The sequence below is a fragment of the Asparagus officinalis genome, chromosome 1 (assembly GCF_001876935.1).
Source record: "Asparagus officinalis chromosome 1, Aspof.V1, whole genome shotgun sequence".
NCBI classification, from domain to species: domain Eukaryota; kingdom Viridiplantae; phylum Streptophyta; class Magnoliopsida; order Asparagales; family Asparagaceae; genus Asparagus; species Asparagus officinalis.
In genome coordinates this window covers 4685483-4703448 of record NC_033794.1, presented here as the reverse complement: position 1 = coordinate 4703448, position 17966 = coordinate 4685483, and the positions used below count along the sequence as shown (strand labels likewise).

Below are 17966 nucleotides of genomic sequence, written 5' to 3'. Positions count from 1 at the left end.
AAAATTTTATTATTGGCAAAGTATGTTAGGGGTCCGTCGTAAAAAAAAGCGTTCAAATGTTTGGTGGGGGGCGGGGTATGCTTGGAACCCCCAAAAGTAGTAGTTATGTGATATGAACAAAGTTCACGGGTTTATGTCAAAACCCCCCCAAAAGTTCAAGGGTTTGGTGAAATTACCCAGATGTGCCATGAGTATACATCCTACTTCTTCATGCTCACACTTTTTTCCTGGTCACTTTCAGGAGCATCACTGCAAAGGATAGGAAAATACAAGGACGCCATAAAGTACCATTCTCGGGTTCTGGAGATATCGAAGAAAACTGGTGAGGATTCTGGGACTACAGAGGCATATGGGGCAATAGCTGATTGCTATACCGAGCTTGGAGATCTTGAGAGAGCTGGAAAATTCTATGACAAATACATTGCGAGATTGCAGACTGACTGATCAATCCAAAGCATTTAGTTGCCTTTCTTCTGTATGAATTAGGTGATTAGTTTGAGAATCGTGAGGTTGATCAGATCGCGGCATTTTCAGCTTTTTCCATTTTATTTTCTCGTTGCTGCCAATCCGAACTTGTCAGTGGATTTGTATGTAATGATTGTGTATTAAAACATCTTTTCTCTAGATTTTGTTGCTTGTTAAGTATGATTTCCTTCCTTAACCTCTCTTTCTATACTTGAGCTCATAAATGTTTGTGCTGTTACAGCTGAGGGATCAACAAAATACATAATATGGATAATTTTCCGAAAATTACCATAAACTATTAGGTACTTTGTACAATAATAACAAAAACTATTCATTAGAGGAAATATTATAAATTTTAAAATCTGGAGAAAAATAGTATACAGTAGCATAAATTTAGAGCAAATGATAGGAGAGTAATTATATTATATATGCTATATTATTAACTTTCTAAAGGCGTGTTCAAATGGAAAAAGTTCACAAATAGAAAGACATCTTTGCTCTTTTCAGAAAATAGAAATCTTAGATGCTTGTACATGCTCAAGTGTCATCACCATAAATTATACAAATTACAACTATACGAGTTTAAGTTAAGACTTGAATTAATTCCGATGTCATGAAGAGGACTAACAAGCATTATGAAGTATGAACCATTTTTAAAAAAAAGGTATCTAAAACCCTTTTAATAAACAAATTCATCTTAAAAAATACAATGTAATAAACAGCTTGATACATTAAAGAGATTTAAAAGGCCGAATCGTCTGCTTACAGAGTTGCAAATTTTTCTGAAGCTGATGATTACTCAGAGTCTCACTGTTACAACAAGTAGTAACTTGAAATACTATTTGTTCTCTCTTTCTTTGTCAATTTGAGATGAAATTTGAGCCAAGAGGACCGGCAATCTACTCTCTCTGCATCAAGAGTTGAAGCAATACTCTTTCAACCAAGTCAAATTAAAATCTATAGTCTGGATCCACATCCATTGCCCATGAGAATTTTGCAAGAAGAGACTTGTTGAAAATCTGCAAAAGTTAAAGGAGGTGCCAATTAACCAGGACAATCAAACTTCTAGTTAGGTTACGAATTGTTGATTATAACTGTCAGCGTCTTTCCAAAATGTTCAGGAAAAAATAAAGTGAGTTTCAAAAAACAACCATGATTGGTGGCTTGTACAAAACTACCTTAAACCTGTTTTATTAGAGGGAAAAAAAACTACCTGGAACTTTTAAACCTGCAGAAAAATATCATGAACAATCGGAAATTTTTTGTTAACGATGTTAAATTTTCGGATAAAAGGTCAAACTGCCCCTATTTATATCTACCAACCCAAAAAATTCACTTAGGCAGCATAAAACATATATAAAGATTGCAATGGCAAATTTGTCCAGAGCATGTCACATTCAAGGCATGTGACAGCTTACCCTAACTGTTGTGAGGCAGGATGGTTTAATGAAAAAAGTTCATGTGGTAGCTTGCTCTGGTAAAAAAAAATTATGATAGTTTTCTGCAAAACAACTCAGAGTTCATGATAATTTTGTGAAACTCTGAGCCTATTATATCTATCAACCCAAAAAAATCACATAGACAGCATAAAAGATATATAAAGAATGCAAGGGCAAAATTGTCCAGAGCATGTCACATGCTTGCATGTCACATTCGAAGCATGTGACAACTTACCCTAACTGTCGTGAGGCAGGATGGTTTAGTGAAAAAAGTTCATGGTAGCTTTCTCTAGTAAAATTGTTTTATGGTAGTTTTGTGCAAAACAACCCAAAGTTCATGATAATTTTCTGGAACTGTGAGCCTTTACTAGGACCTTCACTGTCCCAAGGGATGATTATGAGAATGTTAGAATATCATCAAAATTTCACTAAATTACAGTAATTTTATTAAAAAAAAGTTGATGACATACCACAAAATTATCACAATAATTCTAGTTTAACCGTTCTAGAACTTAAAAATATGTGGAAATCTCATATGATGGGAATGACATATAATCTAATCTAGAACTTAAAAAGTGCATTGAATGATCAAAATATTTTTAAAAAACATGTAAAGACTCTTACAGAAAGCACCAGGAAGAGCATTATACCTTCTCTATAGGAACTTCATTGCGCTTACACCATGCAACCGATATTCTAGGATCAAGGTAATTGATCTTGGAAGTGCCCAATGCTACAGTCTTCAAGTCCTCTTTGACCTTTTTATCTATTTCCATTTTCTCTATCTTTGCCTCAACCTGGTTAAGTTTCTTCTCTAACCTGCAAATTAATTTGCATCAGCAAGCAAAAAGATGTAAATTCATAAATAAGTTCTTAAGAATACGCTCTAGTTCCTTACACTTCAGGGGACAAGTTCTTCTTCTGCTTAAGTGTAGGCTTTCCTTTTCTTGCCCTGCTCAAATCCACTTGCAACTCCTCCTTTTGTGCCTAATCAAGCAGAACAAAAAAAAAAAATCAGAAGGGAAGTGATGAGAACAAGGAGGCGGAAGAAATTTAGGCAGAAGAATAAAATATATCTAACCTTTAACTCGTCTATTTTCTCATTCAATCTTGACATCTGAGCATCATGAGACTTTGAAACACTGCGCTGATGATTGCATATAATTGCAACCTGTAGCACAAATAACTCGACAGTGACAGCAGTAGAAATGTCTAAACCAATTCTACAACACACGATGAAGCTGCAAATACCTCTTTATTTGCATGCTGATAAATAGCAATTTTTTCTGGTAGTGTACCCTCCTTGGTTTCTTCAAACAACTGTCATTTGATGCAATGAAGACAATGTTCAGAATGAAAAGCCTTTTATGTGATAAAATATGATTAAAAATTTATTCATATCTGAAATGCAATTTCACATTATGTCATGAAAATTTGGGTAAACAACTACAATGATCACTGGACTTTTCCAAATACATCGTCATCCAATATCATGAGAGACAAGAGAATGCTGATAACCACCCAGATACAGAATGCAATGCACTAGAACATTGAATCTATATATTAACAATAACCAGCCAGCATTCCCAGGAACTGGAATAGAGATTGCCCTTCTGCAAAGACACCAGGATGCATTGCAAGCTTTACATCATTGATACTCGATAGTTTCACTTCCTTATTTCCACCTGTTCCATACCATTATTAAATGTGTTACCTTAATTACAGTTTGAAACTTTTGTTTCTTTAAGTTACATGTTAGATGTTACAAGTAGTTCCCACTTGTTTCCTCTCTCTTTTAAGTGTTCTTGTCAGGTTCTATCCCTTCAGTGGAGAAAACTAAACCAAGAGCAAGGCACTAAGAGAGGTCGTTTTCATCAAACCCTGAAGACTTAAGATTTTGCTTTGCATATATAATACATGTCTCTGAAACGTAATAGTAACATTAAACTCCCCAGCAACGCAGACTACAAAAGATTAATTTGGTCAAGGAACTTGATTGCAATATTAACTTGATTGCAATATTTTTCTGTACAGAGTTAACAAAGTTGGCTGAGGTGAAGGAAGAGGCAAACTCCTGAAATAACATGTCTAGGTCTAAAGACCACAAGAAGAATGAAGGTATAACGGCACCTGACCTGCAACTACGGAAATACAAGCAACCTTTAATCATTAAAGCGGACAAATTAAAGGTTGAAAAAGAACCAACATACAATACATATCTACAGATATATTGAAAACAGAAACCTTTTTTTAATGCGAAAACAGAAACTAAGTCATAAAAACATGATTGCATCATACTCACCATGGAATCCAAGGTAATGGACGCATTATATGTTCGAAAAACTTTTGCGGTGAGGCCAGGCATGAGCTCCTTTAAATGAGCATTAAGTTTACTTGTGTCCAGCATGTCAAAAAGGTCATCTCCACCAGCCTTTTTCTTGCCATTACTTTTTGTAACTAAAAAACCAAAAAAAATTATCATTATATTAGATGATGAGATAATAAATCAAATGAGATCAACTAAATATTTGCCGTGATTACCAGTTTGGAAATCTCCAATTGCTTTATAGACAGGCAACTCAACCTCCACAGTATTGAAATATCTGATTGAATCTTTACCAAGGAAGTCGAACTGGAAAAATTAAACAAACTAAAAATCAGTTAGAAATAGAAATGTAGTGGAACCCCATCAATTCTCCTACCTGTAACTTATTTGGAGGAACACATGTAACATTCTCCACTTTCAAGGTACAGCAACCCACAGTATCCGCCTCATCATCATCCTGTTGAAAAACAAAATCCATAAATTCTTCATAACTTTTCTAATAGATGACATGTGATGGTGCGATTGTCCAATGACATAATTATCTGCAAACTTTTTTAAAGAGAAAAATATTATGACCATATATTGGTGCAGCTGCATAAAAATTACTTGAAATAGACAAAAGCCACATATCCACTTAATTTAGCAGATAAAAGAACATAGAGGAATAGTTTAACAGCATTGGTACTGCCACTTCAAAGGAAATGACTATTACAGCCAGAGAAGGACAACTTAAGGAATTATATAAATAAGAAACTTCTAACTAGGTAGTCATGTCAAGATAAAAAGGCCAATAAAATATTTATGCTAATACACTAACAAGGACAATAGACTGCAGAACTTGGTGGTTAATTTGTTTCTCACACACATGCCCCAAACCAATCATAACAGTCATAATGATATCCTCCCTGCAATACTCCATATGATTAATTCACCTTAAATCAGAAGAGTCACTTTCTGGAAAGCAGATAGGCGATATACGGACTACTACACATCACCAAGCATGTACATGGTTTAACAAAAATTAGTGATCCAAATAATTCATGAAAATCCCAAATTTAGTAATATGAACCCTCCAAATATTTTAATGAAAGAGGGTCTGAAGTGCCAAGTTTAAACATGTCGGATTTGGAAATTTACATATTTCAAGAAACATGGTTTAGAGGACATACATGTACAACCGAAAAGAAGGAAGATTGACTCCCAAAAGCATCAATAACCAGACACAGAAAGCAAAGAGAAAAGAAAAAAAAAGAAAAGAAAATCAATAAGGGTATGCTTAGCCGGTAGCAGATTACTTTTTCATTGCCTGCCCTTAGCGCTAGCTTGTCGATGAGGTAAGTTGCCACCGCAATCTGTCTCTTGGTAGGATCTTTACTGGTGAAATCCTTTGTATAGGTTGCACGTATGCCTTCTATGTAATCCTGCAAAAAAGTTCATAAAAAATAAGCATCTCAAAATGCACCAAAATTCACTGCCAGCTTAGGATAAATCACAGTAAAAAACATTAAATAAATCTCATGCACTCCCAGTCACTAAAGCCAGAGCATTGTAGCCAGAGAGGATTCAGAAACTTGCACATAACTTGCGGCAAAATTTTGGAATTTGAAAGAGATCCAGAAATCATTCAACAGCTAGGTTCTGGATACAAGGGAGATAACAATTCTATTTCTTATTTCAGTAATAAGTCTATACTGACACATAGTGAACAATAAGTTATAGTAATAAATGAGAATACTCTCCTACAAGAGGGACTGGTCTCCAGCTTATTACACTCAATTTGAATTGCCTAAATTCAGGTTAGTTGAAACTTTTGGAACCCACGGAACAATTTTAGAATTTTGTGAATAAATCATGGATTAACATAAAATAATTTGCAGACACTTTGAATACTTTGTGAATCTCCCCTAGATGTGTATCAGGTCCTGTTACCTCTGTGGCTCCATTACACAAATTATTTGAACCTTACCAAAAGTAAGTGACTCCTGTGAGTAGGACCCAGAATAGCATGTTGATACAAAATGCATCAAATAGTAACAGTAGTTCTAGATGTTGATGCGCTGTTACCTTCAAAAGCCTAGCCTTCTCATACTTTTCTTTGTCGCTTTGACCTTTCAATGAACTGCTCGCTGCCAAAAATACATACTTAAACTCTTTGGGATTTATAGGATCATTCCAAAACGCTAGCCATGTAACGGTATTGTCATGTCTTATTTCTTTCCACCTGCAAATACACCAAATGATTGAACGCATCAAGGACACTACTACGAGTTTACAACCACAAAATGGGCCTCACGACAGAAGAATAATATTTGATTAAGTAAATTAAACCGTGCAACACCTTTGACCAGGAATTGGACATTCTGGAACCGGAGCATCTTTTCCAATATTGATGGTAATATCTTTTGGCCGAATTCGACTTTTGAGCTTCCCCATCTAAAGATCACATAATCATACGTTATATATTGAATACAAGAATCTACAAATTATTAGAGATGAATAACTTAATGAATTACACTTATTCTTTCGCAAACAATTGTTACAAGATATTTTTTCAGCAACTGATTTGAGATCTTCCATAACAAGTAAGGTTAAGATCCAGTTTTGACCAAATTTGGCAGCCACCATATTGATTCTACTTTATAAAGTAACAAGTGTCTTGAGAAATTGATAATGTTAAATCTGAACCTTTGGGTGTTCTCCGCGGCCTCGGAACAATCCTGGTGGCTCAACTCTGAAATTACCAACCTGGGTAAAATGGTCAAACTAGTCAGCTAACAATATCAGAAGAAAAGAAAATAACAGAACCATACAGCATAGGAAACTAGCAAACCATAATAACAAGCATAAAAACTATTACTTATATGGAAAGGAAGAAAGACGGTTGAATGAAATCTGATCATTTAAGACCAAAGTAGAATGGAGAAGAGCAAAGCATCGGAGGCATAAAGGACCAAATATTTAAGGAACAAAGGATTACAAGTATAAATTTCGATAAGGCATGAAGAACAGAAAAACCAAGAGTCATTCCGCTGACAAAACATTGACTTTCCTCAGATGTAAAAATTTTTGACAAAACCAAGGATTCAGCTACACAATAAAATGAACATATCAAGAAGAAAAAGTTCCTCAATAGCTTAAAAGAGAGAAAAAGAAAATTAATTTAAAGTATAATGAAGAAAATTAATGCAGTACAGAATATACACAACTCAAATAGTCTGAATTGAGGCATCCTTCTAGATATAGAGATTCATAGTCAAAGGTTTGCTAGCAACTATCTGGAGCAAATTCATACAAAATCGTCATAGTTTAATGAAATTTAACGTTTGATCAATAAAGACAACCGTTTGCATGCCAGCAGTCTTAAAAGAAACTATAGGCCACAAGTTGCAGATGATAAATAGGACCAAAAAATTTGTCAAACTGAATATGGATTATATTATTAAACATTTATACTTCTAGATTTCTAGTTATACTGACATATCAAAAAGAGAAAATTTATGATAGTAGAGACTAGCATTCGTGCACAGGTCAGAAATAACCTTCTCTTTTACTCCATCAACAATAGCCCACATATATTTCTCCTCTTGCTTCAATTTCTCTTCTTTCAAGGCCTTCTTCTCCTATAGAAGCAACACAAGCTATTTATGCCTTCTGTGTGAAAATCAACTTAATGCATGCAGTAAACATGATGTCTTAACATTCACCAATTTTCTGGAATGCTTACATAAAAGGTCATCCCATTGAAATATAAAAGCAAACATGACTTGCTTCAGAGTCAATATCGCACCAAATCAAGGATAGTGGCAGGAATAACATGTGAACTCGAAAAGAAAACCACTATCTAAGTATTAAGAAATGAGTCACTTTTTATTTATTTTCTTTCTTCTTTCTTTTTCTCTTTAATGCTTCTTTCAGCATGAAGAATCTAAAGACATGAAATTAAACATCCCACGTGACTAATCTATTGTTATCTTAAGTGCAAATAAACAAAAAGGTTAAACAAATTAATTACTAAATCATACACATGAAGTGTTCTTTTATCTTTGTGTTCAAAAGAAATATTATACAAAATGTGGATGTGAAAGGTCAAAATATAAGCAAGAGTATTCTAACAAAGAACGAAAGTAACATAAAAAAACAAAGTAGCACCTAAAGTTTCTAGTGATAGTAACTTCTGTAGTAGCCCTTATGGTATGCTAAATAACTACAAGCAGTCAGACACCATCCAAGCACATAATTCCAGAAATTGTGGCAAGAAAGCAAGTGTTCTAGACTTTAATGGACAGCTAGGTTTTTTTTTTATTTGATAGAAAAGGAGTAGAGCTACTTCATTATAAACAATATTATTTGAAATGTATTGTTCCAGAAATTTTATTGAGCAAACCAGAGTTCTAAAATGATAGAACAGTATGGATCAAGGTCCTTATTAAAGTGTACCATCATAACAAACACCTTCAAAGGGTGATACAGTTGCAGGTAGCACTTACTTCTGAAGTCATTTGCTTCTTCTTTTCCTTCTCTTTTAGATGCCATTCATAGATTGGAGTAAAATCACAGAGCTCAAATTTCTTTATGATATGGTTTTTACCAAGTATGCGTCCCCAATCTTCCATAAAGTTCTTAATAAATGTTGGTTTGGTGGCATAATCAGTATCCTTCATCACTGCAAACATTGTTGCAACCTGCAGAATAAAAATTCAGAATTAACCTATTTCAATTCTGTATATAAAGCTCATACTATCGAAAAGAAAACTAAAGGAATGGAAACAAAAGATGAATATGTAATACAGTTATGTGTGTATATTTGAAACCTCACCTCCTCTTGCTCAGGAGTCAAATCAACTGGCTGTCCATTGTAGAGCATTTTAACCCCATGTGGCTTGTAAGGAGGAGGGAAAATAACACCATTGTGTTCCAAGGTTGTCCATTTCTGTCCCCCACCTGACCCAGGAGGCACTTTAAGATTTTTCGAGTATTTAGAGTTTTTCATCGTTTTTTTCATCATCTTCTTATCTTTCTTGAACGAATAAGCTATCTTCTTTGTCACCGTCTTTGTGGACAATTGGCTGCTGGAGGGAACAGACTTCTTGATTCTCTGTGAAATTGGTATGTGATCATTATCATCTTCTTTTTCTTTCTTCAAAACAGCTTCAGTTTTAACTTTTCCAGGAACAGGGGCATTTGACAGTTTTGCTTTCTTAGATGAAGACTCAATAGAATGATTCATATCTGCAGGAGGCCGTTTGTTTAACACGATTTTAGGCTTGATGTCACTGCTTTCTGTCCTCTTGGAGCCATTAGAAGCCAAAGGCTTCTTCTCAGACCCAGATTTCTTTATCACACTGGACTTTGATGGAAGTCTGGAAGACAATGGTTTCTCGTCTTCAGAATCACCAGTTGTAGCTGCAGTGCTTTCTTTAATCTTTTGTGATGTAGTTGAAGTAGGCATAGGAGATGGATTGCTTCTTTGAACTGCCCCTGAAGAAGAAGGAAATTTTGCACTCAAAGGTAATCCATCTTCAGAATCATCGGAAACTTCCCTTTTTACGCGTGACTTATTATCCACATTTTCATTTCCTGCTTTATGTTCTAATGAATGTTTCACCACCCTCGCGGTCGCGGGATTTAGAGAATTGGTCTTCTGCACTGCAACAGAAGCTGAATTAAATCTGGAGCTCAATGGTTTGCCATCATCAGAATCATCAGAATTTTCAACTTTGTCACAAGAATTGTTTGTATGTGAAGTTTTTACGCTCACACTTGGTAATCCATTTTTTGATGAATGATTTGGTTGTCTAAGAGAAGAAGCACCGGAATTAGAGGTCACTGCACTAGACTTTGCAGATGATAACTTAGCATTAGAAATCACTTTATTCTTTTGTGAGCTTGAGCTCTCACCATTGCCATTACGGACATTGTGACTAGATACAGGCCTTTCTCGAGTTTCTTCATGCTTCTGAGATAATGACTTCTTCAGAGCAGAATTTAAATGACTTTGCTTGGACGTGGTGTTTGTTCTTTTGAAAATTGCAGGTCCATCATCGTCATCATCTTCACCATTATCATGAAACACTGGTTTGGGACGACCATCAACAGCCATAGTTCCTGGTTAGTCTCTGCCACAAAGAGACAAATTTCAACTGTGTCAAAAGAAGAAAATACTGTTACAAAGAATCATTCCCAATAACATCCAAACACAGAAAATCTAGTAAAATATGGAAGAATCAGACTAAGTCTGAAGCTAATATACTAACAAAATATAGATTGCAAATTATTTGCAAAACAACTCCAGCATGCATATTTGTTCCTACCATTTCCTCCATCACCAGTGCACGTTCTTCTCACTCCATCCACAACTACAACCCCCATATTCATATCTCCTTTATTTTCAACGTCCCACTTTCCTACTCATATATCTTCTTTTTATTTATGCTAACGTGTTTTTTTGGTTCACACATTTAACCTCAATATAACCAAGAATTAGAAGTATAAAATCAACAAAAAATGCTCTAAGTTTGTCAAAAGAACAAAAAAAAAGGACATATGTTGTTGTGAAGTCATGACATATGAACCCCAAAAATAATAATAATAATAATAATAATAATAATAATAATAATAATGCCTCTCTTTTTATCTATCAATGTACCTATGAAGCGTGGATGACTCTTTGTAAAGCCATGGCAAGCTGAAAATACACTAGAAACCATATCGCAACACTCCTAGAGACACATACTTGAAATCTATTGGTGCATCAATTCATAGTGTCATATCATACCGCTGTTGCCCCATGTATCTCCTATTAGCCACTTGTGCATCTTTGAAAGAAATGCAAGAAACTTCCGAACTTTGCTCTAGCGTAAGATTCTAATCCAAATTGTGAACAAACACACTTTCTAGAAAGATTCCATATAAACCATTGCCTATATCGTTGGATGCGGCAGCGCATGGTTCTTTTCCCAAAGGAAAGAAATAAGATCACTGAAGATCAGAACTTTGGCTATCTTTGCAATAGAGAGACTCCATTTGTGCCTCAAACTCTTTATGACCCTCATTTACATAGTATGAGATCAACCTCATAACACAATTTAGAACACGTAACCATCACAAATATTACCCTAATTTGATATGCAAACAATTTCACTAAAGATCCAGCAACCCTAGAGATGATCCCAACCAATAACAAGCACAATGCATCATACATCCATTAATTCAAGATCAAGAACGCATCTTTATTCATGAAATCACCAGAAGAAACCTCACCGATTGCATTCAGACCATCAATCGAAACGCCGTCCCAATCTACAGCTCACCACAAGATATCGATGGAACCGAGGAAGGTGCCTGAAATTTTCCCCGAGAAACCCTAGAGCAGCTGGGAATCGAGAAGTGATTCGAGAAATTGAATGATTTGGGGGAGAAATTAGGGTTTCTCGGAGTGAAATTAGGGTTTCTATTGAGCTGCCCTCTCCCGGTCTTTATTGAACTAATCCAAATCCAAAGGGGGAGAGAGGCTACGTTTGCAAGGGATGATCTTTTGCAGTAAAGCCCCTCATGCTTTTCTAAATTATTATTCTTATTACTGTCATTATTACAGGCTTTTACTTTTTTGTTAAAAAAAGAAAAGAAAAGACGGGAAGAGTACTGACTTACTGAGTTCTGAAATTAATTGGCAAACATATGATGTCAGAAGTTAGAGAAATTGCAATTAATTAGACCCAAAAAGTCAAGGGTTTTGATGAAAAATTAGATGAGTGATGAAAACGATGAAAATTCATGATGTACTTGATATACGGTCTGAAATGGACTTGATAAATCATATTCGCAACTTATTAACATTGGATCTAGATTTTGTATTTGCTAAAAATCAACTACATCTTTCAGACTTAAAGAGCTGTAAACGATTTTTTTTCAAATGAGGAAAATGAGTCTAAACAAAATTAGGAGAGATTTTCATTTTCCTATTTTTTTCCTAATTCCTTTTGAATAATACGTTTTATTACTATAATCAAAATGCTGCCGGTTTCTTTTGTATATGAAGAATCCTTTGTAAAGAAAAGATATCTTTACGTATAAATTACGAAAGAAGTTATCCTATGTATGGATTAAGAACCGGGAAGTTCCAAATCAAGGTCCACTATGGGAACAAGTTAATGTAGGATGTGGTGTTTTATTAGGGCGGAAAAAAAAGTATTCGTGTCCGAAGAGATATATGTATTTATATCTGTTAGGATAAAGTATGTTTACTAAAATCTATATCTGATAGGATATGGTTACTAATATGGATATGCAGTTAAATGTTCGTTTCTGATCCAAATATATGCCGGACATACGATTACAATACTTTTAATCCTCGGACTATAATAGATATAATGTTAGTTTTGATGATTATTAAAAATAGATCTTAGTTTTTCAGATATAACTAAAATATTAATGGACTCTCTTGTACCATGTGAGCTATATTTTTCCTATGGTGATTATGTATCAAAATAGAAAAAAATTCTAGCTAGTCATATATTTCCATTATTTATTAGTATTAGAATAGTATCTGATTTTTATTTAGTGATAAGTGCGTGTACTTACATATATACACTACTTATAAAAGAGAATACCCATACCAAAACTTTTTTATTTCCTTTTTTACCCTCTCAAGCTTTTTATAACTCACAATTATACCATTATTTATAAAGATAAATGATCCATAATCCCTCATTACCTATGCGCCTCTTTATTTTCTCAAATTATTTGGTCATTAACTAGAATTTATTGATAATTTATAATGATTAAATTTTTTATAAATATAAGATAATTATTATAAAGAATTAATAATTATATAAAATAGTAATAATTATTTATTTATATAGTACATAATTATAATTATTAATAATAGTATAAATGGGGTTTACTTTTTTATGTTGTAAATAATATTACCTTGTTTGATAATTAATATTGTCTTATTAATATAAATTTGGATGTTATAAATTAAAAATATATTCATTTTGGAATATAATTTTTTATAAAAATATTTGGATTCTTGAAACATATAGTTTTCTTTTCTTTTTCCCAAAATATTTGGTCATTCACTAGAGTATATTAATAATTTATAATGATGAAGTTAATAAATATATTATAATTAATTATAAGGAATTATTAATTTTAATGAAATAACAAAATTATTTATCTAATAATTTATTATACATAATTATAATTATTAATAATAGTATAAATATGGATTTATTCTTTATATTGTAAGGACTATTACCTTTTTTTATATTATAGTATCGTCTTAGTAATAAAAATTGGATGTTATGAATTAAAAATACTTTTATTTAGAAAAATCACTTTATATAAAAATATTGGATCCTTAAAATTTAGGATACATGCACTTTTTGTTGGAAAGCAAATGTCTCATAAACTTCAAGAATCCAACATTTTTATATAAAGTACCTTTCCTAAATTATAGCATTTTTAATTTATACCGTCTAATTTTGCATTAGTTATGGACAATATTGATGTAATTAAAAATATGTATGATACAGTAACAACTAGAGTAAAAACTAATGAAGGAGAGACTAAACCATTTCCTATTACCATAAGTTTACACCAAGAGTCAGCTTTAAGTCCTTATCTTTTTGCATTAGTTATGGACCAACTTATTAATCACATTCAAGATGAAATTTTATGGTGTATGTTATTTGTTGATGATATAGTATTGGCTGATGAAACTAGAAGAGACATTATTGCTAAAGTAGACAGATTGAGACAAGCTCTTAAGTCTAAAGGATTTAAAATTAGTAGAATAAAAAAAGAATATATAGAATGTATTTTTAGTAAAAGTAGGAAAGAAATAGAGCCTAGGGTACATATTGATGGCCAAAAAAATACCTAAAACTAATCATTTTTGCTATTTAGGATCTATCATTAGGCATGATGGTGAGATAGAGGATGATGTTGTGCATCGAATCAAATCGGGATGGTTGAAACGGAGGAGTGTTTGAGGAGTTTTATGTGATCGTAGAATACCAATGAAACTAAAGAAAAAATTCTATAGGACGGTTATAAGACGAACTATACTTTTTATGGGTTATAATATTGGGCAATTAAAAATAACATGTTTAAAAAATGAGTGTAGCAGAAATGATAATGTTGTGATGATCTTGTGAGTATACATTAAAAGATAGGATAAGAAATGAATGCATCCGTAATAAATTAGAGTTTGCACCTATTGAGGATAAAATGAGAGAGAATAGATTAAGATGGTTTAGTCATGTACAAAGGAGACATCTTAGTGCACTGATTAGGAAAATGATAATATTAGAGTTAATGGTGCTAGGAGATCTAGAGGTCGACCTAAAATGACTTGGTCAGAGCAATTAAAAAGAATATGATTAAGACTAATGTAACGGAGGAAATGACCCGCAACAGATTGGAATAGAAAAATAGGATTCATGTAGCTGAACCCAAACATTTGGGAGAAAGGCTTGGTTGTTGTTATTGTTGTTGTTCGCACTTTCAAGCGCTTTGGCGAGCAAAAAGGGCTTGAGCGCTATTGTTAACCGCAATCAATGAAGTCATAGTTGTAGCTTCTGTTACCGTTATTTGCACCGCAATAGCGCCGCTATTTGCAACAGTGGTGTTGAAGCAACGAAATTGTGAGCTCGCATAGCCATCAATATATTTTCTGTTTGTTAAGACTGTCTTATAGTTTATTGAAGTCATAATTTCAAACTAATCCTAATCTTAACGAACAGACAATCGTCAAGGCTACTCTGCATAAACCCATCAACAACCCCATTTTTTCCTCAAACTTTTAGATCCAACAACAAATACAGCAGTACTCATTTGATTTATCAACACTTCCAGGTAAGTCCTTGTGTTCGAAGCAAATATATGATTACTCATGACTATCAAACCGTACAAAATGATTTTTTTAAAGGAAAGAGAAATCTTGATGTAATACCATGATGGTCATTTATACATTAAAACTCCTAAAAATGGAGCTTTTTAGAAAGAATGAGAAGAAGCATATGAATCTTTTACTGAGTAATAAGAGCAATATGTCAAAGTATAATTACAGCCAATTGAAGACATTGTTAATGCAATTAAACTTCCAAAAATTAATAAATCTCAATAATCTATTTCATTGGTGTATACAACTTTCTGGTATCACAATACTAATGGCTTCTGCTCTACTTAAACCATTTAGGGCATGTTTGATTCGTTTCATGGAAACCTTTTTTTGTTTTGTTTTAAGGGGGGGGGGGGAGGAATCAAAACATCACGTGTGGGGCCCACTTCTCCATCATTTTTAACATGTTTCCACTCAAAACAAACTGAAATAGGTTTTTATGTTTTGTGAAAACCTGCTACATTATTAGCATCTCTGAGTGTAGGTCCCGTACATGTTCTTTTCCCCTTTTTCTTTATTCCAACCAAACCAAAGAAGAGGGGGGGTCAGCTGACCCTGTTTCCCGAGCTTGCTACGAACGAAACAGCTCCTAAGTATAATCTTTAGAATAAAAGCAAGGGAAATTTTTTATTCATAGCTAAAGTAACAACACGTTAACATTTACAAGGCTTGTCATTTATCATAAAAATCACCTCTTTAGAGCATCTCTAACAATCTCTTAGTAAGGAGCTCTTGTTGGAATGCTCTCAAGCATGGGGCCCACTTAGGAGCTCCATACTAGGAGAAATATTCCAACAAACTCTCAACTAAGAGTTCAAATATTATTCAAAAAATATATTCTCCTAAAAATAAAATTTTATAAATATATTTTAAAATAATAAATTTAATAAAAAAATAATTTTTAATGGCCCCCACTCCTTAGGAGCTCCCAAGTGCTCTACAAATTTGTGGAGCTCTTAGGAGCTCCATGGTGGGCCCCGCCACCAACTAGAACTTAGGAGGGTGCTTGAGAGTTTGTTGGAACACCTTAGAAGCTTTTTCCTTGCCACATCATCCATACGAGCCTCTTGGGAGGCTCTTGGAGATGCTCTAAGAGCAAGTCCAGCAAGCTCCCAGTTGGGAATCCTAGTTAGCAAGCTCACAAGCATTTTGGAATAATTTTTTTTTAAAATAAGCACTGGGGGGCTCTCTTTATTTTATGGAGATCCAACAAGCTCCTAGTTAGGAGCTCCAACAATATCATTAAAAACCCTCTTCTATTTTAATTTTTTTACCAATTACTTTCAATTATATTTAAAACTTTTTTATTTCATTTCTAACCGTTGGATACGGCCTTCGAGGGAGCGCACATGGAAATGGCAAAATATTAATAAAGCAGTTGTATTCATTCAATGTCAAAATATTAGCAACTGCTAGTATAATCATAAATCTATTACAAGATAATATTTGATAATTAGGAAGAACTAATGAGGATGTGATGCGAGTACAATCATAAGTCTAATACAAGATAATATATGATAATTAGTGTAATAACTCCTCCGCAGCCGAAACTGACTTGGCCGGGATAAAATTGGCACTCGCCTAATAAATCAATTGCTGAAACCAAAAACATCTTAAAATCAGCTAAAAAATCAAAAAATTAGGGTTAGGGTTTCAGTGCAGAAATAAAAGAACCCTTCTCTGACGATCTTTTCAATCGGGGGTTTGGGACAATCGCATGAGCTCGCTGACGAAGTAGCGGAGAACTCTGATGAGGTCCGTGACGACAGAGAGAGGGGAGATCTCAAAGAGTTCTATCTTGTGTACGATGAACGACTGAGATTAATTGGGTCCCCCCTACGCCGGCAAACTGCAGCCCAAACCTAACCCGTTATCTACCCATTAAGGGCAATCCACTCCCCCGCGGTCCCGTTCTTTTCTTGGCTTCATTTCTTCATCGATCTGCTCTTCAGATCTGAGCTTTTTAATTAGAAAAAAAAACGTAGATTTCAACAACAAAAAATCCCCAATCCAAACCCTAGAAATCCCTGAGATTCACGTAAATGACGCTCAATCTCCGACAGAAGTAGACCTCTCAGATCATCCGCATGCTGAACTTCAATCAATCCCCCTCCCCCTTATCCTCCTCCTCCTCCTCCTCCTCCTTCCTTCTCTCCTCTTCGTTCCCTTTTCCGGCCTCGACCGGCCGTGAGGTCTACAAGATCCTGTCCTCGATCGTCTGGCAGAGACATCCCTCTCCCCCTTGATCCAACGCAAGGACCCCGGAAGCAGTACAGATCTCCCCTAATCTTCGTCATCCAGACAAAGAGCGCGCAGCTCTCCCCGACGTTCCCGAGACCATCGGTACTTGCCAACACCCCCCGCCACATCGCCGCATCGCCGCGGACGCTGCCCGGGGCCTTTACAAGTCGTTCCACCTCAACTTCTCCTCGTCGCTCCCTCGACCGCTCCTCGAAACCCTAGCCGCCGAAACCCTAAGATCTGACTCCGTGCATCGGATCGCCAAGATCTACGATCAACACCTTGAGTTTGTTACCCTTGAAGACAATCTCTTCTCGCTCGCGCACAAGGATACATATGTTCAGATGAATGACCCCTCGGCTGGGGAGCCTAAGATCCATTCGATTGTTGATAAGATTGTGTCAGGTTTGTTTTGTGTTCTTGCGACCCTCGAGGTTGTTCTGGTGATCCGTTGTGCGTAGGGAGGGCCCACTACCATGGTGGCAGAGGCGCTGGATGCAAAGATTCGAGACCATTTGGTTACGAAGAACAATCTATTCTTGTTTGTGGAAAAATTTGTAGTAAAAAGACAGTGAAAGAAAATTGACTT

At 34.8% G+C, this 17966-nt stretch overlaps 2 protein-coding genes and 1 pseudogene across 4 annotated transcripts in view; 2 read left to right on the top strand and 1 right to left on the bottom strand.

Annotated features, from left to right (window-relative positions):
• LOC109846773 (protein FLUORESCENT IN BLUE LIGHT, chloroplastic-like) overlaps positions 1-648 on the top strand; it is a 2915-nt gene extending 2267 nt beyond the window's left edge. For both annotated transcript variants that reach the window (XM_020416021.1, XM_020416026.1), the window contains one exon: positions 242-648. In XM_020416021.1, coding sequence (XP_020271610.1) covers positions 242-444 — 203 coding nt within the window. In that variant the 3' untranslated portion in view covers positions 445-648. The remainder of the gene's footprint in view (positions 1-241) is intronic.
• On the bottom strand, positions 1121-11725 carry LOC109846764 (DNA topoisomerase 1 beta-like). Of its 2 annotated transcripts, none has more exons than XM_020416013.1 (16): positions 11491-11725; positions 9047-10370; positions 8718-8912; positions 7770-7850; positions 6916-6975; positions 6569-6663; positions 6295-6451; positions 5526-5651; positions 4607-4687; positions 4446-4536; positions 4207-4361; positions 3156-3224; positions 2986-3075; positions 2803-2891; positions 2555-2723; positions 1121-1484 (listed from the first exon to the last, which is right to left on the bottom strand). In XM_020416013.1, exons 2-16 carry the CDS (start codon positions 10328-10330, stop codon positions 1416-1418), a joined length of 2811 nt encoding a protein of 936 aa, XP_020271602.1. In that variant the 5' UTR covers positions 10331-10370; positions 11491-11725; the 3' UTR covers positions 1121-1415. The 2 variants fall into 2 exon arrangements, with proteins under 2 accessions (XP_020271602.1, XP_020271598.1); XM_020416009.1 differs by having other exon boundaries at positions 9047-10346; positions 11491-11724.
• The window catches only part of LOC109829448, an 8913-nt pseudogene continuing 6168 nt past the window's right edge, over positions 15222-17966 (top strand).

Coding starts and splice junctions, on each gene's coding strand:
- LOC109846764 (XM_020416013.1), bottom strand. CDS start 10,330: ATGGCTGTTGATGGTCGTCCCAAACCAGTGTTTCATGATAATGGTGAA. Junction 7,851..8,717: donor AGAAGCAAATGACTTCAGAA/GTAAGTGCTACC, acceptor TTGCTTCTATAG/GAGAAGAAGGCCTTGAAAGA. Junction 2,892..2,985: donor AGAAAATAGACGAGTTAAAG/GTTAGATATATT, acceptor CTGCTTGATTAG/GCACAAAAGGAGGAGTTGCA.